This window comes from Podarcis erhardii, assembly GCF_964252035.2.
Source record: "Podarcis erhardii genome assembly, chromosome: 7".
Classification (NCBI taxonomy): domain Eukaryota; kingdom Metazoa; phylum Chordata; class Lepidosauria; order Squamata; family Lacertidae; genus Podarcis; species Podarcis erhardii.
The window spans coordinates 53862784-53888574 of NC_138511.1; the positions used below are offsets into that span (position 1 = coordinate 53862784).

At 45.0% G+C, this 25791-nt stretch overlaps 1 protein-coding gene across 2 annotated transcripts in view; it reads left to right on the forward strand.

The window, feature by feature from the left end:
- The first annotated feature begins 744 nt into the window (after nt 1-744).
- GNAO1 (G protein subunit alpha o1) overlaps nt 745-25791 on the forward strand; it is a 168399-nt gene continuing 143352 nt past the window's right edge. The window contains exons 1-2 of one of the 2 annotated variants that reach the window (XM_081871607.1): nt 745-1734; nt 2588-2630. In XM_081871607.1, the coding sequence (XP_081727733.1) occupies nt 1617-1734; nt 2588-2630 (161 nt within the window). In that variant the 5' untranslated portion in view covers nt 745-1616. The remainder of the gene's footprint in view (nt 1735-2587; nt 2631-25791) is intronic. The other variant, XM_081871608.1, reaches the window with a different exon arrangement.

Consider the following 25791-nt stretch of genomic DNA (forward strand, 5'->3'; position numbering starts at 1 on the left):
CTGTAAAGTTGGAAGGGACCCTGAGGATCACCTTGTCCAACCCCCTGCTACGCAGGAATATGCAGCTGTCCCATATGGGGATCAAACCTGCAACCTTGGTGTTACCAGCACCATGTTCAAACCGACTGAGCTACCCAGGCAGCAGGATTGTCTAATGTTCTTATGCCTTTGGTTCCCCTGTGTGTGTGTGTGTGTGTCCCTTTGCCCTCCCCCAATAAAATATTTGAGGAGGCTCCCTCCCCCAAGTTGATGGGCATTGCCATTCAAAAAGTGTGGATGCACCACATCATGTGATCATTTTATTCAAGTTGGCACCCCTGTGTGGGTGTGAACTAGCATCCTACACAAAGATAAGGCGTGCCCCCATTGCTCCGCCCACTTCGGCCTCTTGCCCCGCCCACACCCGGCAAGTGGCCCCCAAATGGTTTCCCAGGAGGGAATGTGGCCCTCCGACTCAACAAGCCTCCCCATCCCTGATCTCTAAGCTCCGCACAGCCCTCCCCACCTCGGCTGCACAACTGCAGCGCCGTGAACTGGGAGGGAGGGGAGGGAGAGAGGCTCTTTGGCGGCGGCGGCAGCAGCAGCCGCATCTCGAAGCGGCTCCTCGGCCCGTTCTCTCGCTCGCTCGGCCCGCTCTCCTCCTCCTCACCGAGCTTCCTCTCGGCCGGGTGGGCGCATGCGCGGGCTGCGCGGCCGACGTCAGCCAGCCCAGCCTCGCCTGTGCAAGGGAAGGCAGCCTCGGCGCGGCTCAGCCCTGGCGCACTCGCCCGCCCTCCCCGCTCCCTCCCTCCTCCTCGCCTGGCTGCTGCTGCTGCCGCGAGCTCGCGTCGCCCCTTTCTGCATTTCTTGCCATTAGGATCGGCTGAGCGATGCGATCGCTCGCAGCCATCGCCGCCGCCGCCCATTAGAGACCCCCAGGTTCGGGGGAGGGAGGAGAGGAAGACTCGCCAGGAGGAAGGAAGCGCCTCGCCCCGAGAGCCGTCCAGGCAGCAGCCCAGCGACGAAGGCAGGCATCCCGCCGGCGACACAGCCGCCCAGAGGGGAAAGGGCTCGGCTCTCGCTCCGACGCCAGCAACAGCAGCAGCCCCAGCGCGCTTGCCACCCGCCCGCCCGCCCGCCCGCTGCCGCGTCCCCCAAGAGGCCGCCCAGCTCCAGACCAGGCAAGGGGCGCCCAGAGCCCATCGCGCCCTGCTCCTTCTCCCATCGCAAGAGATCTCCCTCGTCTCCTTCCAGCGCACCCCCCCCCCCAGCAGCGCCTGCCAGCCCCCGGAAGGCTCGGCTCTCATTTGGATGCATTGATTTGCTGGGGCTACGGAGACGCAGAGCCGGGAAGGAAGAAGGAGAAGAGCGAGGGGGCAGCCAGCCAGAAAGAGAGAGAGAGGGAATCTGTATTATATTCCCCCTGGTGCTTCATTTTAATTTATTTTTGACATCTAAGCAAAGATCTACATCCCCACCCCTCTTCTTCCTATCTTGCTTTTCTGCTGCGTTGGTGGTTGTGTTTTAATTTTTGTTTCCCCTCCCATTTTTCCTCCTTGGAGTGTCTGATAAAAAGGGGGGTTGGGGGGACCGAGAGAAGTGTCCGCCAGCCCGGGAGAACACATTTCCCGGCCACCATGGGATGTACACTGAGCGCCGAAGAAAGAGCCGCCTTGGAGAGGAGCAAGGCGATCGAGAAGAACCTCAAGGAGGACGGCATCAGCGCGGCCAAAGATGTGAAGCTGCTCTTGCTAGGTAAGCGGGCTCGAGCCCAGCTGCGCCCCCTCCCTCCCTCCCTCTCTCCACACCCAGGTAGGATTCTGACACTGCCAGACCCCCCACCCCACCCCCAGGTCCACCACTCCCGTGTGTCAGCCCCTGTGCCGGCCACCTTCCTATTTAGACTGGCATTTCAGCTCTTCTTGCCACATTTGTTGGGCAGAGCCATCGCTTTCCCCCCTCCCTCGAAACAAACAAACACACACACACACACTTATTTGCCATTCTCGCCCCACCTGCCTGCCTTGTCAACTCTAGAGCACAAATACGATCTTCTCCCTCCTGCCGCTTCCAGTTAAAAGGGCGGCGCGGGGGGGGGGGGTCGGACACCCATTCCCTTCCACCAACTAGGTGTGATTTATTTTCCATCCTCCATCTTCTGCCCCACCTATTGTACAACTATGCTCCATCTCTCCCCTCCGCTATCTCCCTCCCTCCCCCCATCTCTTACACACACACACGTACACTGGCAGGCCCTTTCCTTTTAGGCATGATTTTGCTGAGCCTCATTGCATCATGTGCAAAAAAAAGTAAAATAAAAAATCCATTGTATTGCCCAAATGGAAACCTTCGATAGCCCACCCAACAGGTATGATTCTGTGCCACCTCCCCATTCTTCTACATTGAAAACTACCCTACCATCATCCCTTTTGCACGGAAACCTCAATTGCACAAACATGATCTCTCCTCTTCGCCCCCCCCGCCCCGGCCGTGGCAACCATTAGTGCAGCTGCTCCTTCCTATGTAATCTCCTTGATCTCCTTATATTATCACCCTCGCCAGATCTTGCCTTTATCGGGGTTTTATTTTTGGCTTTTTGTCCTAACAGGGGCTGGGGAATCCGGGAAAAGCACCATCGTGAAGCAGATGAAGTAAGTCCCCCTTTGAGGATTTTACATCATCACAGCAGTCTTATTTAGCGTGTGTGTGTGTTGTGCATGTTCCCATTCAAAAGGGAGGGGGGAGAGAAACCCAGGCACCACCCCCGATTTCTTGTTGTGGGAATTGGCAAGGCGGGGTGGGCTTGGGTGGGGGAAGAGAGAGACTAACGGGGAGGGAAAAGGCGAACAGGTCTTTTTGGTTGTATGAATGGCCGTCCGCCATGTTTGAAGTGGGAAGCTCTGCTTGGGGATTGCTTCTTGCTGGCTGCCTTGGAGGGGCCCTCTTGCGGGGAGGCCAACATCTGGAGCAGGGATTGAGAAGGCTGGGAAGGCGGATGGGCAAGAGGGGGGGTGGGCATCCAGCCCCACCCCGCCCCACCCTCTCTCCTTTTTATGCTAAGCAGAGAAGCTCCAGGTGTCCGCTGTTCTATAGCTTTGGTGCTGAAGTGTGGTTGCTCTGCTGCTCTCCCTCCTTCGCCACCCCAAAGAAAGGAGGAGGGAGCAGGGAGGGGCCGGCAGGGTCCTGGGAAGGATGTGCATGGCCGAGATCGTCCAACCAGGCGCAGCCATTAAACATCACACTGTCAATGAAGCTTAATGTCGGGATCTTATCTCCTTCCCTGAGCTCCCTCCTGATCTCCTCCCTCATTTGATCTCCGGACATGGGCTGCTTAGGCAGGATCGCCTATCTCTGCTTCATTTCTCTCTTTCTATCGGGTGGTGGAAATCTGCTCATTAGGCAGATTTAAAGCAAGCCTCGCTGACGCTTATCATCCTCTTCCCCCCTCCCTTCTTCTCCTTTCTAGATTTGAGCCTCTAAAACACCCACCCCACCATTTAATTAATTATGGCAGAATTTGGCTTGCAACTGCAAATTAAGCTGGGATATGGGAGGGAATAAATCAGCAGCCAGCTAACGAAGGATGCAGCTCCGTCCTCTCTCGTTTTACGCACGACACCCAAACCCTGCTTAATTTCGTCCCCAACACCTTAACGGGGCGCCATAGGAGCTATTCCGGTCAACTTCCTTCTCTGCTCCGCAGCGGCCGATTCTGCTTAGCGATCTATGATATTGATTTGAAAATCGCATGAGGTGTGTGTGTGTGTGTGTGTGCGCGCGCGCGCCAGGAAGAAAGGCTGTGTTTGGGCAGCTGGCTGGGCACAGGTGTTCTGTGGCCCCATCGCGCCCCCAGGCCAGCGAGTGAGGGTGCCCGTGCAACGAACAAGTCGCTGCATCTAGTTGCATCTTGCTTCGGGAGGTGGACGAATGGTGTTCCTTTGGGAAGGAGGACATCGGTTGGGGAGTGGGGAGTATGGACGATGGGATAGAGTGTTCCCATTTTAGAGAACGAAAAGAAGCCAAAAGGTGGTCGTGGGGAAGGAATCCCAGCATTGCAATGCAATGCAATGCTTTGGGTTCCCAGTTGCCGTTTGCAAGGCGTTTGCCTTGCAAGAAAAGGAGAGCGAGGTTTGCTGTTGCTGACTGCAAGAGCCTTCCCCGCCCTTTAGGCGGCTTGCGTGTTGCTAAGCGAGAGAGAGGGAGAAATGCACACTCGTTTGCAAAGCTGCGCGCTTCCTCTCTCTCTCTCTTTCTCTCTTCCATACATACGCACCCCTACAGCGACCACTGTGTGTTCCCCCACCCCTTGGCTCTATTATCTCTTCGCTTGTGCCCGAGGTGGCAGGTAAAGGTTTCAGGCTGTGCAAGTGGTGGACAGCGCCCAGAAGAGACTCGAATAGGCTCTTGGGAGATCGGCAAGACTCGGCTTGTCTCGGCTATTGTCGGGCGCAGCGCTTGTCTTGTCTTCGGAAGCGTTCGGTTGAAAAAAAAAATGCGTCGGCAAGGTTCGGCCCAGTTCGGATACTGGATTACCATGATTTGAACACATGTATAATTTGCATTTAACTGTGATTCTTCTGACTGGAATTGCAGTCCGGTCCTCCTCCTGACTAGAAATCTTTGCTCTGAAAGATCCTGGCCTAGACTAGAGGATAAAGCTGCTTCTAACAGTATATATTCTGAGCTGCCCTTAGTGCTGGGGAAGGAATTTAAAACCCTGACAATTTGAACGTTGCCATTATGAACAGTTTTTACAAATGCCTTTCCTTCCTTATGCATGCAGCTGGCAGGAAGCCCTGTTGAATTAAAGGCATCTTACATCTGTGCAATGGATTGTGCTCCACAACACAAATAAGTCATACTTCACATACATTATTTTATATCCGTTTATCCTCCCAACATCCCTGTGAGGTGGATCACTTTTATCTTCATTTTGCAGACAGAGGTCTGAGAGATGCCTAGTGGGTGAGCTCATGTCTGGTCAGGGACTTTTGTGTCTGTGGTAGAATCCAAATCAGAACCCAACCTTCTCATGGGATTAATGAGGGTGGGTAGATGTCTTTGAACTTCCAGTGTTTTAGGTAAACAGCCAGACATCAGCAGTGGCTGTGCGAATAAGGAATTGCTAAGCATGGGCGGAGGCCATCAGCTCCAGCCATCATGGCCAATGGTCTGGGATTATGGGAGTTGCAGTCCAGCAATACATGGAGAGCCACATGCATTGTAAGGTTTGTGTGGTGGGAAACAGGTGAGTTGGATGCAGCAGTCAAAGGCAGCTGAACTGTGGAATCAATGGGACAAATTATTCACGACTTAAGCCAGCCTCCCAGATGCTTGAGCTCTCCAGACGGTTTGAATCATAGAATCGTAGGGTTTGGAAGAGACCACGAGGGTCCTCTAGTCCCCCACCCCACCTCCCTGCAATGCAGGAATCCTTCGCCCAACATTGGGCTCAAACCCACAACCCTGAGATTAAGAGTCTCATGCTCTGAGCTATCCTAGTTTGGGGACTTTGTGGGTTGTACTAAAATAAAATTTAAAGTAAAAGTTGGAACTTTGCGTAGTTGTAGTGATGGCCACCGACATGGGTGACTTTATTTTTTTTTATTTTTTTTTAGATAATTATTCAAAATTTTGAAAGTTACAAAAAGAAAAAAAGAAAAAAGAAGAATAAAAGAAAGACAGAAAAAAATACAATCATTTAAAAAAGAAAAAGAACAAATTAAACCTTTACATAGCTTTCTTCCTTTACTTATTTCCTTGACCTCCTCACACCTCCCATTTTTGTATTCTAGTTCAAGTTATTATTTCAGCAAATCCTTCCAACCTTATTTTTATCTTAATAATTTGTTTTAATATACTGTAATTTTACGTTCTCTCTTTCATCAATTCATTTTTACTTAATCCTTTATATCATTTCTGCCAAAACCACACAATTTTCTTTTTCCGACATGGGTGACTTTAAAGGAGGATTAGACAAATTCATGGAGGAGAAGGTGGAGGCAGAACACACAAAGGTTGTGTTCTTCCTCCACTGTTGGAGGTGGTATACTTCTGAATACCAGATGCTGGGAATCACTGCTTCTGGCCACTTCGAGAACGGAGTGCTGGACTAGATGGGCCTTTTGCCTGATCCACCAGGCTTTTATGTTCTAAAAAAAGAAAAGGAAGAAATCTGGGATTATCATGCATTTATTTATTGGTGTTTGATCTTCTCACATTCCACCCCAGCCTTCAAAAACCGGGTGCCCTCCAGATGCAGCTCTCAGCAGCCCTGCTGGCTGGGTCGGATAATAATTGCAGTCTAATAATAATAATAATAATAATAATAATAATAATAATTTATTATTTGTACCCCGCCCATCTGGCTGGACCTCCCCAGCCACTCTAGGTGGCTTCCAACAAAGATCAAAAATACATTAAATGTCACACATTAAAAACTTCCTTCAGATGTCTTCTAAATGTCAGGTAGTTGTTTATCTCTTTGACATCTGATTAGTCCAAACATCTGGCAGGCACAACTTTGGGGATGGCTTATTTTAATCATTAAGGAACTTCTTCCACTGATTTCAGTGGAACTAATTTAGCCCGCCTGCCAAGTGTGCGGTCTGCTACTGAGCTACAGACCTTCCTTTTTTTATTTCTATACACCCACTTTCTTTAAAACAAAAAGAAGGAGGAGGCACTGCATAGTCTGTATGTCATTGCCATTGTTATTATGAGGTATAAAAAAGCAACTTTTATTATTATTAAGATCTTTATATTGCTTTTCATTTATGGAAGAGTTCACACCATAATAAAGCACAACAGAATGCACTACAAATGGATAATTGGTAAAATACTGCAGGAACCAAGACCATGTCCTGAGCTGTACAAGGCAGCTTCCTAAATTTATTCCTGCTGGAAGATTTGGAGTCTTGCTTGTTTTTGTCAATTGTTATTTTGAGCCCCCACCTGGTCCCATGGATCTGTTGATTATTTGGAGTTGATGTCTTAGAGGAAGGGAAGGCATTTGCACTTATTATCCTTTCAGGAATTCTAGAGAACCAGCATTCTTTAAATGTGCCTTAATATATGGAATGGCCTATCACTTAATTCAAACAGTAGGAGTGGAGGGGATAGGAAACATTTCAGCTGAATTCCAGGGAGATGGTTTATCTCTCGCACACACACTCAAACTCAAACACACACATATATTGCTGGTAGAAATGCACAGATTGCATCTAATAGACATAATTTGTTATATAAGGCAAGATCAGCTTAAAAGGAATTGGTTGCAGAACAAGAATGGATTAACCAATTTGACAGTGTCACCTTCCATGTGGTTAGGTATCTTTCTGTAGGATTCTTGCTGCCAAGATGGGGAATAGATAGTTGGAAGTTCTCGTTCTAGAATTTTGTCTGTGATACCTACTTTCTGCAAAAAGTAGACAAAGCAGTTAACCTGTATCACTTCACTGTGCAAGTTTGGAAGAGGGGGTTCACGTTGCCCCTCCATGCCACATTCATTGCCTCTATGTTAGAAACTAACTTCTAACTTCATTTTCTCCCTGACACGGGTTGCTGGTTTTGTTTTGTTTTTAAATGGAGGAGTGTTCAATTACATAAGCCCCACCTGCTAGCTAAAGTGGTACTGGCCACAAACTGGCAACATCATCTGTTGTGTGGCCTAGTTCACACCTTGTGAGGTTGTAGCCAACTAAGTTTGACTTTGATAGAACCACAGAATTTAAGAAACATGGCTAACCAGTCCATTAATTTTTGGATCTTTGTTTCTTTTCAGTATACCTCAATATGTGTGTATCTAGATCTAGATCAGCCTTCCCTAACCTGGTGCCCTCAATATGTTTTGAACTCCAACTCTTAGTAGTTCCAGACAGCCAGTTTAAGGATGATGGGTGCTGTAGTCTAGATCGCCTTCCTGGTTAGGGAAGGTTCATCAAGACCAGGGTTTCCCAAACTCGGGTCTCTAGCTGTTTTTGGACTACAACTCCCATCATCCCTAGCTAGCAGGAGCAGTGGTCAGGGATGATGGGTATTGTAGTCCAAAAACATCTGGAGACCCAAGTTTGGGAAACCCTGGTCTAGATAAATTCTGCAGCTCCTGACCATATACATTTATATCTCACCTTTCATCCAAGCCCCTCCAGATGTTGAGGGACTCCAACTCAGTCCCAGCCAGCAGGGTCAGGGATGATGGGGGTTGCAGCCCAGCAACATCTTGAAGGACAGACATTAGCTCACTCTGGTCTATGTGTCTCTTACCACCCCCATTTCATCCTCCCAGTTGGCCATTGAGAGTTGGTCACTCCTCTAACCAGTCCACCACACCAACTCTTAAATAAGTGGATGGTCAAACAAATAAGTGGATGGTCAAATATGTTTCGCAGTCTTTAGTGACTCGTTTTGGCATCTGCCTTTCTCAGTAGCACACAGTTGGGATTTCTCTGTACGCTTGCACGCTCCCTTATATTTTCTCAATGGATTTCATATATCCAGTCAAACAGACTGCTGCAAGCAATAGCAGCGGCAGCTGAGGCTCTGAGGTGGTGTAGCACTGCTACAAATAATACAGCTAGTCTCCTCATTAGTCTGTGCTGTGTTTGCATCAGAAAGTGCATTCCTCACAGGCCATTCGCAGAAGCTGAAAATAGGTCTTGGGTGTTATCTGCAAGATTACAAAGGCATGTAAAGTTACTGGTATTCTGCATGCATGTTTCCACCATCAGGATTTGTTTGTGGCATTGCTAGGAGAGGCTGTAGATCTCTAAGAGAGCACTACAAGAGCAGAATACTGCTAAAATCAGAGCAGGAGGGAACATAGAATGATAGGCCCTATCTGCACTGTATATTTAAAGCAGTATCATACCACTTTAAACAGTCATGGTTTACTGCCCCTCTCAAAATAATCCTGGGAAGTTTAATATGTCTAGGGTGCTGAGAGTTGTTAAAAGGTAAAGGGACCCCTGACCATTAGGTGCAGTCATGACTGACTCTGGGGTTGCGGCGCTCATCTCGCTTTATTGGCCAAGGGAGCCGGCGTACAGCTTCCGGGTCATGTGGCCAGCGTGACTAAGCCACTTCTGGCGAACCAGAGCAGCGCACGTAGGAGACCCCTATTCCCCTCACAGAGCTACAAGCCTCAGAGTGGTGTAGCAGTCAATTCCTCTTCTCAGGGAACTCTGGGAAATGTAGCACCGTGAGGGAAATAGGGGTCTCCTACCAGAGTGCCAACTTGGATAAAATGATGTGGGGCCCCAGGTAAGCCACACCCTGCATAGTTGATAATATGACACGTTGCACACACAACGTGCCCATCAACTGGGGACAGGGCTGGCCCCCTCAAATGTTTTATGTGGGGGCAAAGCCCCCTTGGCCCCTAGGAGTTGGCTCCTATGGTCTCCTATAAACACTCAGTACCCTTAACAGACTGCAGTCCCCATGGTTCTTTGCAGAAAGTTATGGGTGGCGCTGTAGGTTAAACCACAGAGCCTAGGGCTTGCCAATCAGAAGGTCGGTGGTTCAAATCCCTGTGACGGGGTGAGCTCCCATTGCTCGGTCCCTGCTCCTGCCAACCTAGCAGTTCGAAAGTAGATAAATAGGTACCACTCCAGCGGAAAGGTAAATGGTGTTTCCATGCGCTGCTCTGGTTCGCTGGCTCCCTCAGCCAATAAAGCAAGATGAGCGCTGCAACCCCAGAGTTGTTCCCGACTGGACCTAATGGTCAGGGGTCCCTTTACCTTTACCTTTATGGTTGTTTTAAATGGTGTGACTTTGCTTTAGAGATATAGGGCAGATGGGACCATAGAGTTGGAAGGGACCTGTAAGCTCATCTAGTCAAACTCCTTGTTCATGCAGGGAACTCAGTACCGCAGTGTCGCTGTTAGGTGTCCATGTAGCAGCTGCTGAGAGACCTCTAACCAAGGTGAGCTGTCTGTTCCATCATGTTATTAGGGACTACAACTCCCATTAATCCTTGCTTGAACAGTCATTGGGCAGGGATGATGGGAATTATAGTCCAAAACATATGGAGGGTATCAGATTGGTTAAAGGTTAGACAGACTAATGAACTAATTTGGGATATAAGGCACCTTTCTTTTTTCCATTCTCTATCACTTTTAAAGAAGGGACTCATTTATTCATTTATTTTGCCATACATGGCAGCTAAACTGCTGGTTTAGCTGTTCTGCTGCATTTTGTACATTTATATATGCATTTAATTTATATCCCACCCCACTTCCCAAGGGGGCCCACACATGCCCCCTTGAGACATGTCTGGATGGCAATTGATTGATTGATTGATTGATTGATAATGAAAATTGACCTCAGGAGAAGGCAGAGCCAGGGGATTGTCTACTAAAACCTTATATAAGCCACTTAATCTTTAATGCCCTTTACTTTATGATGCTGCTGAAAATGAATTGTGGATCACATAGCTCTACATTCACACTGAGGTGAGCAAATAAACTGATGTAAATATACATATATATTTACATGCTTTGGGGGCCAAAACCCCTCTCAAGGCAGCTGGATAAAACCAGTAATAACCATTAAAACAACAGCCACTTTTTTAAAAAAGAGTTCAGTCACAGTGGCTAAATGGTCAGGGACAATATGCACAGGAATGCAGGTTTCTGGGGACCATGAGTGAGAACTTTGAGAACAGGACGGTGGACAAGGCAGACCTTTGGCCTGGTTCAGCAGGGCTGCTCTTATGCAATAGTAAGAGACAACATTAATTCCATCAGTCCAATAAGCACACCTCAAGAGGAAAATAGACGAGACTTCAGAGCCTTTCAAAAGACTGGTAACGCCAGGGCATGCTAGACCCGGGATGATAAGGCATTCCAGAGACAAAGGGTCAATGCAAAGAAAGGCCCCTCTCTCTCTCTCTCTCTCTCTCTCTCTCTCTCTGTCTGTCTCTCTTGCCAATTTTTAAAAAAAGATTTTCAATTTTTTACAAATTGGTCACTAATTAAAACAAATTGAAACAAATTTAACATAGGAAAGCCTTTCTCTAATGCTCTAGCAACCCCCCCCCCTACTTGAACATTGCTTTTCAAAGCCTTGACAAGTGTCAACTGCTGCTCCCAGCCCAGTGTGATTGAGGGGAAATGAGGTGGTGTTGCGGGAGTGGAATAGAGCAGGGGTTTGCACAAATAAAGGGCAAGCATAAGACTTTTCTCATCTCCTTCAATGTATTGATCAATTGCCTCCAATGGACACTGACAGTGCAAAGTGCATTCTTCCACTGTGCTGGAAAGCTGTTCCTAAAGGAAGTGTCTTGATATTGCGAATTGGGCTGTTGGAACGGGAAGAGTGTATGTGAGGGAGAAAAGCTGGGAGTTGTTGTTGATGATGATGATAAATAATCTGGTGGAAGGAAAAGAACTGTTTCTGTTGAATATGCTGTCTAAGGCCATCTGAAGAAGGAACTTGTTTCTAGGCCCTCGTTCACGCCATACATCATACTGCTTTAAACAGTCAGGGCTTCTAGTCCCCTTCCATAGCTACAATAGTTTCAGAATCAACCCCTCTTCTTGGGGAACTTTGGGATTTGTAGCTCTGTGAGAGAAATAGGGGTCTCTGGTCAAGAGCCTGCACCTTTAACAAACTACAGTGGTGCCTCGCAAGATGAAAAGAATCCATTCTGCGAGTCTCTTCGTCTTGCGGTTTTTTCGTCTTGCGAAGCAACCCTATTAGCGGCTTAGCGGATTAGTGCTATTAGTGGCTTAGCGGCTATTAGTGGCTTAGCGGCAAAGCGGCAAAGCGGCTATTAGCGGCTTAGCGGCTTAGAAAAAGGGGGAGCGAAAAAAATCGCAAGACTCGCAAGACGTTTTCGTCTTGTGAAGCAAGCCCATAGAGAAATTCGTCTTGCGAAGCACCTCGAAAAACGGAAAACCCTTTCGTCTAGCAGGTTTTTCGTCTTGCGAGGCATTCGTCTTGCGGGGCACCACTGTACGATTCCCAGAATTCTTTGGGGGAAGCCACAACTGTTTAAAATGGGGTTTCCCAAACTTGGGTTCCCAGCTGTTTTTGGACTACTCTTCCCATCATCCCTGACCTCTGCTCCTACTAGCTAGGGATGATGGGAGTTGTAGTCCAAAACAGCTGGAAACCCAAGTTTGGGAAACCCTGGTTTAAAATGTTCTTTAATGTATAGTGTGAAAGTGGCCTATGTGTCTTGGGAGGGGGATGCAAGGAACTGTAGCTCTTCTCAATATGTGGACAGCAGAGGCTGCAAGAATACTATACCATGGAATCACTGACTGTTTAGGAATACTATGCTACAGACCCATACCTCTCCAAAACAGAGGAATTGCATTATTCAGTGCTTTTTTTTCTAAAAAAATGTTTGGGGTACTCTCCTTTTGACTCAAGAAAATCACCATTTTATAGTTCAAATTGGGGAAAATAAATACAGTAAATGGAGAAAAGTACAAAGGTTCACAAAATGTTTAGGGGTATGCGTACCCCTGTGTAGCCCCAGAAAAAAAGCACTGGCATTACCCGAAAACATGGCAGAAGGGACTCTAAAATGTTTCTTTTTAAAAGTAGCAAGGGGGAGTTGATGGGTAGTTACCTCTGTTCTTAAATCTCATATTGGAATGTCCAGCTTCATAGTGTGGAAGGATTTGTAATGCTTTTTACCATTGCTATTGGAAGGATATATTGTATTGTAGATTGATTAATTAATTTTAATTGATTTGAAATGTAAGCAGTCCTTGGAAGATTTTGTTTTGAAAGGCAACAACTCAAATAAAGGGGGGATAAATAGGGGAGTTAATATGCTGGAAAATGGGAATTTTAATGGTCCAGGTATATCTTGAGTTTGCGGCAAGGACCCCACTCTCCATCCAAGGTCATCATCCTGATGCTGCAACCCAGCATGAGATGCAACTAGAAATGGAGGAGAATTTTAATTCAGTTTGCAACTGTAGGCAAACTTATCTGAGATACGAGTTCTTTCTAAATATGTATTCACGGCTTGGGGAGGTCTTGTGTGCCTTAGGAAGACTTGGAGTGCAATTGTGTTTATTTTTTGCTTGCCACACTTGCAACTTCATACACCGTGGCTAGCCAGCTTTACAGCATTTTCCTCTGAATGCTGCAGTCCTATACACATGTCCCTGAGGTTAAGTCTCTTTATGTTCAGTTGGGGCTGCTTCTGAATAGACATTAATAGTTGGCAAACTATTATGCAGTCATAAAGCTGCATGTTCTTCTGCAGTTGTGCTGAAACCACCAAATGCTCCTCCTAGACATATTTGGCTGGTGCACTGTTGATACCAGTTAGGTGCTAGGCAAAGACTGCCCTGTCCTCTCATTCCTTTAATGATATCTTAAGTCAGTGTGTTTTCTTTTAACAAGTTGCTTTCAGCTTCGCTATTAATCTGCTGCTTCTCTTTTTGTAGTTTTTAATGGAGGTATTTGATTATGTATTTTATTGCATAATAAAATATATTTGTTAGCAGTGCTGAGGCTTCTTTAAGTGAAAGGCAGCGTATACTGTTAAATATATAATATATTCCTTAGAACTGTTTGAAACTGTTTTAAGAAATTTGGGTTGCAGGAAAGAACTGCATGCACTCGGAAGCAAGTTTTCCTCACGTTTTGGAAGTTTTTTTGTGTTTTTAGTTTGTGGGAAACATGTGCAAGTATAAACAACACATAAATCCAAAAACTGAGGTGATGATGTATGGCTGAATTTCTGCACAAAAGGCTTGGGCTCAATCTTGTCTGAAAATCATTATTGGGCACTCTTACATGGAAGCGCTTTCCCTGTCTATAGAAGTGGAAAGAATAATGAATGTTGCTTTTGTTGTTTTACTGATAAGCCAATGGCACTCTGTACATTTGTAATCGGACACTTTCCTCAATATATGCTATATAAGTCTTTTTGTAATGATAACAACAAAGTTAAAAATGGCAGCCCTAACAGGTTCCAGTTGCCACCACACAGAATTCTGGGTCTTCTGAAGCTTAGTGCAACTGACTTAGTGTGCAAATCGGCTGATTGGTGGGGTTTGCAATGCCTGGTACATGGGATTAGCTGATCCACAGGTCCCAAAAACCCTATTTTGGGTCAGCTACATCCTTATCTGCCCCACAACTGATGCCCAATATGACACCAGGTGTGGGGCAAGTGGTTATGGTGTGGCTGAAATGGCCTGTGGTCCAGACAGGCTCCTTCTCTTATAGATAATACCCTGCACACCATTTTGATGTACACCCCATGAAGAGGCCTATAAATTTGTTTGATAAGTAAAAAAAGGTAAAGGACCCCTGACAGTTAAGTCCAGTCGCGAATGACTCTGGGGTTGCGGCACTCATCTCGCTTTACTGGCCGAGGGAGCTGATGTTTGTCCACAGACAGTTTTTCCAGGTCATGTGGCCAGCATGACTAAGCCGCTTCTGGCGAAACCAGAGCAGCACATGGAAACACCGTTTACCTTCCCGCCGGAGTGGTACCTATTTATCTGCTTGCACTTTGACGTGCTTTCGAACTGCTGGGTTGGCAGGAGCTGGGACTGAGCAACAGGAACTCACCCCGTCGCAGGGATTCGAACCACCGACCTTCTGATCGGCAAGCCCTAGGCTCAGTGTTTTAGACCACAGCGCCACCTTGAGCTAGGTAGATCAATGGTCATACTCGGTGTAATACAGCTTCCTATGATCCCATGTAATTGGCAGAGGACAGGTTACAATGCTTACCCCTCTGTTAAGATATATGAATCCACGCTGATAAATATGTTGAGCAATGTTTGTGCGTCAGGATCTGTGCAAAACTTCTGGGCAGAGGAAGCTACAGCAGTGGAAGGTGATCGTTCCGAAAAGTCATATTGCATTTTATTGCTGCCGTGTTCTGATTGATTACTGGACCTGACTTGAGAAATCCTTCTTCTCTAATGAGAATCTTTTGACTTAACAAAGCAGAAGTCTTCTGGGTGCATATCCTTGTTTCTCCGTAATTTAGCTAGGGGGTGAATTTATAGCCTCCTGTTTTACAGCTCAGCAGAAAAACCCAAAGTGCTGTATCAACTTGGTGATTTTCAAGGTGGTTGCTGCATGGCCAGTTTTTAAATGGGAATCCTGATTCTGCTAAGTGTCTGCATTTATAATGTATTTGGATTGAAATGGGAAGTCAAGTTGATGATCCTTGAAAATGTCTTCTGCCTGGGGAATGCACGTTTCAGAAAGGAGGGCGTGTCACCCGTTGCCTTCATTTTAAACCAGAGGGCGGTGGACTTTCTGCCTTGGGGTACCATTTCCACTGTAGTTCACTTGCTGTGGGGGAAACTCTTTGGCTGAATTCACAAAGCAGTTTTTTTCATTTAGCCACAATTCCCTTGGCTGCTAATTTTAAATAATGATATCTGAGCTTTTACACAATGTAACATCCGCTTCTGGAAATTTAGCAGAATATAGCATATGTGCGGTCTGGAAAGTCACAGGAGTCAAGTGACAGAATTTGGGGCAGTATACTGGCATATGGTTCTTTCCTGCTGTTTTCATGGGGAAATCATGGGGAAACCAAAGCACACATGTGTGGATAAGGTGACGCAGGAGCGATGTTGTCCAGTGGTGCTCATATCATGCCACAGGCCTGTGTGAATGAAATTCAGCATAACATGTTGGTATAGTATTTAAACAGCCACAGTTCCATACCAAAACAGGTACAGTGGTACCTCAGGTTAAGTACTTAATTCGTTCCAGAGGTCTGTTCTTAACCTGAAACTGTTCTTAACCTGAAGCACCACTTTAGCTAATGGGGCCTCCTCCTCCTGCTGCTGCTGCTGCTGCTGCGCTGCCGGAGCACAATTTCTGTTCTCATCCTGAAGCAAAGTTCTTAAGCTGAAGCACTATTTCTGGGTTGACGGAGTCTGTAACCTGAAGTGTATGTAACCTGAAGTGTATGTAACCTGAGGTACCACTGTACTGCAGTGTGAAAGGAACATTAGAAAGTGGGACACAAACACTAGCCTTATAATCAGGAAAATGAACACAGTATTTCCCAGGTCTGAATGCATGGCATAGTGAAAACCTTGCTGTTGAGAGTTGTGAACAGCAAGTGTTGAAGAGGCAGCTAATCAGAATTACGGAGCATTTAATGAGGCTAAGGAGAGGCCAAGGGGGGACATTTGCCTGGATGTGAAGAGCGATAAGGGGAAACCCACACCTTCCTTCACTTCCTCTGTAGGTGAGGACAGCAGAGTTACTCGTGTGTGTGCTTGGTTACCTTGCAGGCGAGAGAAAGAGAACAGCACAAAACGTTTCCTTAGTTACCCCGGAGGCACGTCAGCCGCTCATTGATATTTATCAGATAGAGTTTATTAGATGCAAGAACAAATGGCTTGTTGTACAGGGATTAGCTGGAAGATCCAGACATCCATTTATTCCTTACCCAAGCAGCCATGGACATATTGTTTATTGTTTAGGGGGCAGGAGTGGGTTTTGATCCAATAAAAAGGGAGGCGATTGGCCCGGTTTTCACGAAGGATAGGAGAGTTGGCGTGCTGAATCGGTCCATCTGGCATGGCACCCAGTTCCTCTGCAGCTGGGAACCAGAAGCTTTCAGGAAATTTGCAAGCGGGGTGCGATGGTTGTAGAATGCCCTCTTCTGCACCACCTCATTTCTAGTGAAGAAAGGAATTCAGTCTCCCAGAAGGGTCGCCATTAGCGCATCATCACAAGCAGTTGCAAGAGCTCTACCTGCAGCTCAGTGGCAGGGCATCCAGTTTGTGAACAGAAGGTCCCAAATTCAACCCCAAGCATCCCCAGGTAGGCCTGGGAGAGAACCCTGCCAGAAGTCCCAGAGAGCAGCTGTCAGTCAATGTAAAGACAATACATGGACCAGTGGGGTCTTTTTCTGTATGCAGCTCTCTCTGCACCTGTGTAATTCCCCCCTCTGTTTATATTAAATTGACTGTGCATCCATTTCTGGGGAGGATACCCAATGTTTGTGCTTTGAAATAGTGGGTATCCCCTGCCATTGTATGTTTTCTTTATACCGTTTGTGATTTTATAAATCTCAGAAATTTATTTTCATGATTCCAGTGGTACCTTGGTTCATCCGTTCCGGAAGTCAGTTCCAAAACCAAAGCGTTCCAAAACCAAGGTGCACTTTCCCATAGAAAGTAATGCAAAATGGATTAATCCCTTCCAGACTTTTAAATACAACCCCTAAAACAGCAATGAATTTTACTATCTAACGAGACCATTGATCCATAAAATGAAAGCAATAATCAATGTACAGTACTATAAAATAAATAAGTCAGCATTGTGGATGATAAAAATTAAAATTAATTTTTTTTTCTTACCTGCACTGATGAAAGTCATTGTTTGGGTGGGGGGCTTTTATCCATTTCCACAGTCACACAATCAATCAATCAATCAGTAGCTGAACTAGGTTCCACACAGTCACAAAAACAAATTAACCGAAAAAGCCTCGAAAACAAAAACGCAAAATAAATAGCAAAACCAAAAGCACCAAACCTAATCTATTCTGGAAGTCTGTTTGACTTCTGAAATGCTCAAAAACCAAGGCGCAGCTTCTGATTGGTGCAGGTGCCCTGGAAACAATAGCCAGCAACCGCATCGGACATTCGGCTTCTGAAAAACGTTCGAAAACCGGAACACTTACTTCCAGGTTTTTGGCGTTTGAGAACCAAGATGTTTGAGTACCAAGGTGTTGGAGAACCAAGGTACCACTGTATTCATTAGTTATTTTATTTCAGCTGTTTATATTTATATATGGCGTAATCACCAAAAGTTTCCAAATGGTGTTTATAAAAATTGCAAAAGGCATATGGTGGATAAAATAAATGGCAAAAATGGCAAACATCCTTAAAATGCCTTCTGGAATAAATAGACTCCCTCCCTGTTGAACTACAGGTGCTTGATAAAACCCTGTCTCAGCCAAGAGGGAATTCCACAGAATCCTCCGCCACATGAGTATCTTCTGTGGTCTGCAGCTGTTCCAAAATGGTGTTGCCATGATTGTGGAAATCACAGCAACATGTTCACATACTACATTTTTAAAAAAATCTTGATCCCTTACCTGTAATCAGTAGCAATCAGATAGGATAAAGCCGATGGCTTGCATGTGTGAATCTGGCCCCAGGAGTTACTATCACAGTTTCAGAAGACAGGAAGGAAAAGATATTAATCTGATAGGAAAGACCCACTGAATAATTAATGCCTGGTACCATGGCTGTCTTTCATTCAAGTACAAAAATACCCTCCTCCTCAGCCTCTTGGGTTTTATCAGATGCAGGAGCTGACAGCATTCTTTATTATGATGACTTGTCTGAAATGGATCAGGAACATTGTAACAGAGTCAAGATAGGAAAGGTGAATTCTTAAACGTTCGCCCTGAAAACAACTGTGGGTTGCATTTGGCTAAGTCATACTCAAAGCAGCCATTGAATAACTTAACACCATTGAGTTCAGTAGGTCTACTCTTGAGTATGGCTAAGCTGGATAAGTCCACTGTGGGCCCAGGAACTTGAAATGATTGTCCTTATTAAGGTTGGTAGTGGGATCTCTGAAGATCTGATGAGTGAGATCTCAAATTGACATCTCACCTGGACCATAAGTAATTCAAAACTGTTCTCTCAAGCAAAATTTTGTTCAATGTTAATTATTTCCTTCTGAGTTTTGATTTTGTGTATTTTGCAATTCTTCAGCATTTTAGTACTCCTTTCTCAATAAACAGATTTTAGTGTGCGGTTTTGAATAATGTAATGTGCAAGCATTTTTTCCTGATATAATGGATTTCTGTATACTTTCGCTAAAATAGTCATTTTTATGCAGACGTTCCCCTAATATATGCATTTATGCAAACATTCTTTGGTTGGAAAACTGTGTAGCAAATTTCAGGTAAGTGCAAATTTTAAAGCATGGCTGTGTTTCTGTTTTTACACAGTTTTGGAAAGTGTGATAGATTTGCCTTGAAATGTGAACCAAATTGAATTTCTCTATCCTTAGTCTGTAGTAGAGTCACATTTTTCTGTAGAAGGTAACTAGTCCTCCACATTTTGTTGCAAGGGAGGTTTTTGTTACAAAGGGAGGAAAAAACCTTCCCAAGCATCAGTCTTCAAGCCTCATGGAGCAATCGCTGGTGTGGTTGAGTTGCTTGGTGGTTTTCTAAATGTAGAAGATGCTCAAGAAATCTTAATGTCTGCAGCTGGTGCTCGCTAGAAACATCTGAATGATGCATGGATGAACGGAGAAGGAAGGAAGGGAAAGGCCTGGGAGGAAAATCACTTATGGAGATATTGAAGAAAATTCAATTAAACAGAAGGCGCAGAAAAATCCAAGGCAGCAATGACTCCCTGCCCAAGGCTACCAGAGACTATGGAAAGAACGGAGAGCAGCCACAAGTCTAGTGAGGAAACAACAAGGGAAGAAAGGAAGGAAAGAAAGATGTTGTTTCTGGAACAAGAAAGGCAGTGGAATTCAATGCACCCAAATGATGGTGGGACTAACCACTGAGGCATGCAATAAAATGTTCCATCACCACAATCCCAAACAGGAGTGCTCCTTTTCAGGTTTTCAGCCAGTCAGCCATGCCTTCCTCCATGATACCATAAACTGCAGGGAACTGAAGCAGGACTTTACAAACACATACTAGGGATAGAGGAGAAATTCAATTTAGTTCTCATTTAAAAGTGAACCTACCTAATTTGGACATTCAAGAGGAGGAAAATACTCAAACTGAAACAGCCATCCTTTGACATTCACATTCCTCTGAAATTTGTGGTGCTGTGTAACCTTTACAAAAATGCATATATTCATTTTTTTAAATAAAAACACCAAACCACACATACAAAATGCATTATATTACAGGAAATTGCTTTGCAAAAAATGTGGCAGATTAGGCAAAATTGCACACAAAAATGCATATATTAGGAGAAATTTGCATCAATACCAAATGAATTTTCATAAGGACTTGTTAGAAGAAAATCTGCAGACTTATATGCAAATGTGGGAAACTGAACTTAAGGCTGAGGGGAAACTGAAATAGACAGATTTGCCTCCCCCCCTTCTATATTTCTTTTTCAGCTGACACCTAACATCCCATGGCAACTGTGTCTGCTCAGTCCTCACTGGATTTGGGGGAGAGCCATCCTATATAGTTCACCTCTAGCTCAGGGATGATGGCAACTCAAGCAAGATAGTGAGGAGTGATGCTGATAGATAAAAAGCGACAAAGCAGGACAGTTATTGATATATATCTCAGTTAGATAATAAAGCACTGGTTCATTTAATTTTGCTTTAAATTACCCATGCCACTTTGCAGTTCCATAAGATAGCTATGAGCAAGTGACTCCTTTGTGTGCTGAAGCAGACTTGGTACCCAACTGTGGCTGGCACAGAGCTTCTCTATGTGATAGGACGTTGTGACATGTGCTGCCTCTCAGCAGAAAAGGAAGATCACACTCTTGTTTTATTTTTATTTTTTTGGGTGGTGCCCGGTTTGTTGTTCAGATGGAGAAGAATCAACTCCTTCAGTGTTGGTAGATAAATGAAGGATGCGTTTCTGTGTTGATCTCCTCATAAAGAATGTTTTGTTTGCCTTGTTGCCTCTTCTGAGTCCAATAAGTCTGATGAGCTCTTTAACATTTTGCTGTTTTACTTTTAAAACTAGGAGAGTCAAAGGGTGACCATTACTCCCTTTCCCACTCCTCTGTCTAAATTTGAGGACAAGAGAGAGTGTAATTTAGGAGGAGCGTATTTACCTAGTTTTCAGACCCCATTCTTCAGCAGCGTACGAACATAACGAGAGTCCTGCTGGATCAGGCCAGTGGCTCGCCTAGTCCAGCACCCTGTTCTCACAGTGGCCAACCAGATGCCCATGGAAAGCTCACAAGCAAGACCAGAGTACAACAGCACTCTTCCCAACCGTGATTTACAGCTATTGGCATGGAGAGGCCCCCTGCCTCTGACCCTGGAGGGTCATCCTGCCGAATAGCCATTCATCCTCCATGAATTCATCTAATCCTTTTCTAAAGACATCCCAAGTTGTTGGCCATCACAACCATGTGCTGTGTTAACTATTGTCTGTCCTGAATTGTTTCCAGCTTCAGCTTCAGCTTCAGTGGATGGTCCTCCTGCAATCTAGTATTATGGCAGAGGGGCAAAAGCTCCCCATCCACTTTCTCCACACCATCAGTTGTATTTAAATCTGTAAGTCGCCTTGAGTCCTGTCAGGCAAAAAAGTGGGGTATAAATAAACAAATAAAATCTATTTCAAGGTAATTCACTGATTTTACATCACTGGACATGGGTGCATTTGGGAAAGCAGAAGATACTCCTCGAGAGGTCCAGAGGGTGGCAACATGAGAACGGGCCTTCTCTGCAGTGACTCCCTGTCTGTGAAATGCTCTCTCCAGAGAAGTTCTCCTGGCACCTTCATTATACAGTGGTACCTTGGGTTAGAGATGCTTCAGGTTACAGACTCCACTAACCCAGAAATAGTACCTCGGGTTAAGAACTTTGCTTCAGGATGAGAACAGATATTGTGTGGCAGCAGCACGGTGGCAGCGGGAGGCCCCGTTAGCTAAAGTGGTACCTTAGGTTAAGAACAGTTTCAGGTTAAGAATGGACCTCTGGAACGAATTAAGTTCTTAACCCGAGGTACCACTGTACACCTTTAGGCGCCAAGCAAAAACATTCCTTTTAACCAGGCCTTTGGTTGATTTTATTGACATCCTATGCCCTTTTAAAATGTGGGGTTTGGGGGGGGGTGTTATTGGGTGGTGGTTGTTTTTATTTTGATTATGTGTTTTGTGGTTTTATATTTTGATTTTATTCTGTGAACCGCCCTGAGACCTGCGGGTATAGGGCAGTATATAAATTCAATAAATAAATAAATAAACACTGCACAATGCAGACATTGCATTGTGATGCTCTACAGTGTGGGTAGAAAATAGATCAGAATCTACTGCAGATCTTTTGCTGATTTGCAGTAAGTAATCAAGGGTTTCCGGGTGTCAATTGTTTCAGCACCAGTCACAGCAAAATGACTTTTCACCCAAATTAAGCTGCTGCAAGGGAGGAGTAGGTGTTTGTGTGAAAGGTCCATGAGCTCAGATACTCAGAGACATCCTGCTCTTTAATTGTTACTGTGTGTCTTTTGCAACTGGCTCTGGTTGGTGGAGTCAGTGCAGGACTGTGGCCGATGAGACTTGTACTGTAGTCCAAGACACATGAAGAACACTAGGTTGACAAAGCCCTGCCCTACAAGGTCAGCGGACTCTCTGGGCCTGGGAGATCCTGACTTGTTTTGAAAGTGCCCCTGGGGAAACAGTAAACTGTTCTCTTTGATCTGTAGTCCTAGGAGGTCCTTTCTTTTGCAGAGTGGCTCATCCAAGCCCTGCAGTGCCAGAGAAATCATAAGATGTAAATGCAGCAATCTCTTTGAAGTTATTTTAATGTTGTCTTCTGGTTTGTGAGCCTGTGGCATGTACTGAGATCACATTGAAACCCTTGAGTTTTCCGCTTGCTGTCCCCGCCCCCGCCCCCACCACACACTATGGAACAATATAAATTTCATAGCCAAAAAAAGGCAGGCTTGCCACAAGGACAGATTGTGTAAACCCACTAAAGCACATGATGAAGCAATGATGACGAGGGCTTTAGTGGACAGGGAGCTTCCCGCAAGTCTGGATCTTCTAGTCAGTGGGCACCACTGAGAACTTTCCTCCCATTGTGAATAGCAGGCAAGGACAAGATCCCAACTGGGACTGTAGCATGCATGGTTAAGGGATTAATATCTCCTTTCCCCAACCACAGTCTTGATCCAACTCGAGGCCCACACCCAATTCTGTACTGGGTGTTTGTTTTAAAAAGGAATCAGCCACACAAGGCTGTTACATGACAAACATCTGGTCTACTTTAGCCAAGATACACACTTTTAACACCCTGTTTTTCCTCCTAGCAAGGATTGCATGGCTCTGGACCTCTGGCCCATCACCATTATACTTTGCTGCCGATTCCCTTCCATCTGCTGTATTCATTTACTTTACAACTGGCTGCCTTCCCTTGATTTGAAAGCAGAGGGCTTGTTCTTTGGATGAAAGATATACTAGGACAAACACAATTGTCCTGCAATCTATTATTCTGCAAAATTTATCTCAGCAGCTGCAGTGCGTACGAAATGGCAGGCTGTGTGCTATCTGCTGCCTCAGAGCCAAACTAGAGTGATGTTGTGCTCACAGTCAGTAACTGTGTGAATGGTTTTTCTAAGTAAATAGCAGGAAGTGGGAGGTGGGTGGGGGTCAACATCAGGATCCTAGTCGGGGATATGTGCCATTCACCCTGTTTTTAAAAACCAAGTGTTAAAGGTGCCCAGCACAAAAAGCCGAGGACCTCTTTGCCTGTAAATTAGTAGACTTCATCAACTCTGGAGGGACTATTATGCCTGCAAATTTCACCCACTTCTGTCAAAAGAAAGGAGATACATGTGTTCTTTGATTTCTCAATAGTAAATGTAGGGGACAAGGAGAGATCTTTGCTTTTTTCTGAAGCAGACTCTACCTTAGACTCCAGGCTGTATTAGACAGCCTCCAAAGTGCTCTGAACTGAGATGAGCTGCTTCCCAAAGCACCAAATTGGAGTTTGAACCACATCTGGTCTGTGCGTACCCCTAGTAATTGTATTTGTTGCTTTTCATATTTTTCTGAATGTTGTAATAAAGTTCTGAGTTTTAAAAAGTGCCAAAAGGTTTAAAACTGGTTCATTTTAAGTTACAAGTGTACCAAATGTGTATTATAGGGTAAAATGAGTATGAAATGTCTATTTTAGGGTAAAATTCATTTTAATAAAATGTATTTTAGGGCAAAATGTATTAGATGTTCTTGCAGTTTAAAAAATTCACAAATAGAGGTAGAAATAGAACAGTAGGGACTTACCATCAAACTCATCTGTGATTGACCTTGGATTAGTCACTACCTCTCGGTGTCCCCTGTTTCACAGGGTTAGTATTGGGATAGAATGGAATTGGTGGTACATGTCCCATACATGCTGTCCTTATCTCATTGGAAGAAGGGTGTGATGCACAAAAGTATCAATAAATAAAAACACCACCTTGCCATTTGGGGAGGAGGCAAATCAGCTGTGGGGAACCTTTGGCCCTTCAGAAGTTGCTGAACTATAATTCCCATCACCTCTGACCATTGATCATGCTTGCTGGGGGCTGATGGGAATTTATTTATGCAGCATCTGGAGAGCCAAATGTTCCTCACACCAGGTCTAAATAGTTATCTCTTTTGGACTATCCTATCAGATCTTTTTGCAATTTATACATATCATTTTTTGGAAATAATAGAAATAGAAATAGAAATAAATTATTTTTGTTGTTGTTGTGTTGTTATTATTAATAACAAATGGCTTAGAAAGGTATAGGATGTTTTCTGAAGTGAAGCTTGTGGCTTATCAAAGATTACCAAGACAGTATCAAGGAGTATAGGATGCTTTGATGCATGTTCTATATCATTGGAGTTCTCTGTATCTGGTATGGAATCTGAGCATTTAAAATTTGATCTGATAAGCTTCATGCTATTCAGCTAGTGTACTGAAGTTGCCAAGAAACTGAGCAATGAATTGAGACTTCCCTGCTTTGAATCTCACTTCTGCCATGAACACACTGGGTGGCCATGTGGCCTTTCTGCCTTCTTCCAGCAATTTCATGCTAACCTACCTGGCATGGTTGCAACAAGGCCATGCTTGCCAAGTGCCCTGAACATTCAAAAGAGCTATGTGTGTTCTAAGTGTTGTAGTCTCTTTTTTATTTTGTTACATTTTATAAAGATTTGCATCCTGGCTGTCTAGAAAATATCCAAAAGCTTTCAGATGGATTGAAAGTACGCAGGCTATAATGAAACAGGAAAGATTCTATCAAATAACATCAATTAAAGCAGTCTAAAAACTAAGAATAAAACCCCGTAAAAGCGGAGATCAGACTGTCTCCACTTCCCATTCAAAAGCAAGGAGTGAGTCCAAGGGCTCCCCCATTCAGAGCCTACCTTTAATCTTGGGTACAGGAAATGAAATCACTCTGCCTTGGGCACCTGCCTGTCATATCTCTAGTGGTGGGGGAGCCTAACAACAATAACTATGGAATAGTAATTTACCCCACCCAAACCAACAACTTTCCCTTCCCTCCAGAAGGTGGACTACAAATATTCTGGTTGGCAGTTCCAAGTTGACAAAGGAGTTATCCCTTCTCACACTTGTATGAAGCTGCCATCTACTGAGTCAGACTGTCTAACTCACAAGTTGCTCTTCAGGGTCTCGGGAAGAGTAAATAGTGAGTCTGAGTACTGAACATGGAGCCTTGTGCACTCAAAGGATACCCCCTGCCAGGGAGCTGCAGCCCTTCACCATGAGCTCATAGGTATTGAAATCCCAGGGAGAGCTCTTAAGGATTCTGTGATGCAAGCTAAACAAGGGGCAATGGGGGTGGGTGTCACTGGAGAATACTCTGCATAAAAGAGTGGACTGCACCAGAGAGATGATAAATGCACATCGTTACCTTACAGCTGCTTTTCCTTTCAGGTAATGGCTTATAAATTAGATGGTCAAATGGTGGCTGGAGATGATAAATATTACAAGAGGGGAGAATGGATAAATTACTTCAGGAATATTCTCAAGTCAGCATGTTCAAAGCTCTGCCACAAGCATTTACAGTCAGCAGACTGATGTTCTGTCAAGCTGCAGAGCTACCACATGCAGATAATTTGTGGCCCTAGTTGTGGTGAGGCAGGGAGATGCAAAGGAAAAGCCTTGCTGCCTCCTGCAGCAGAA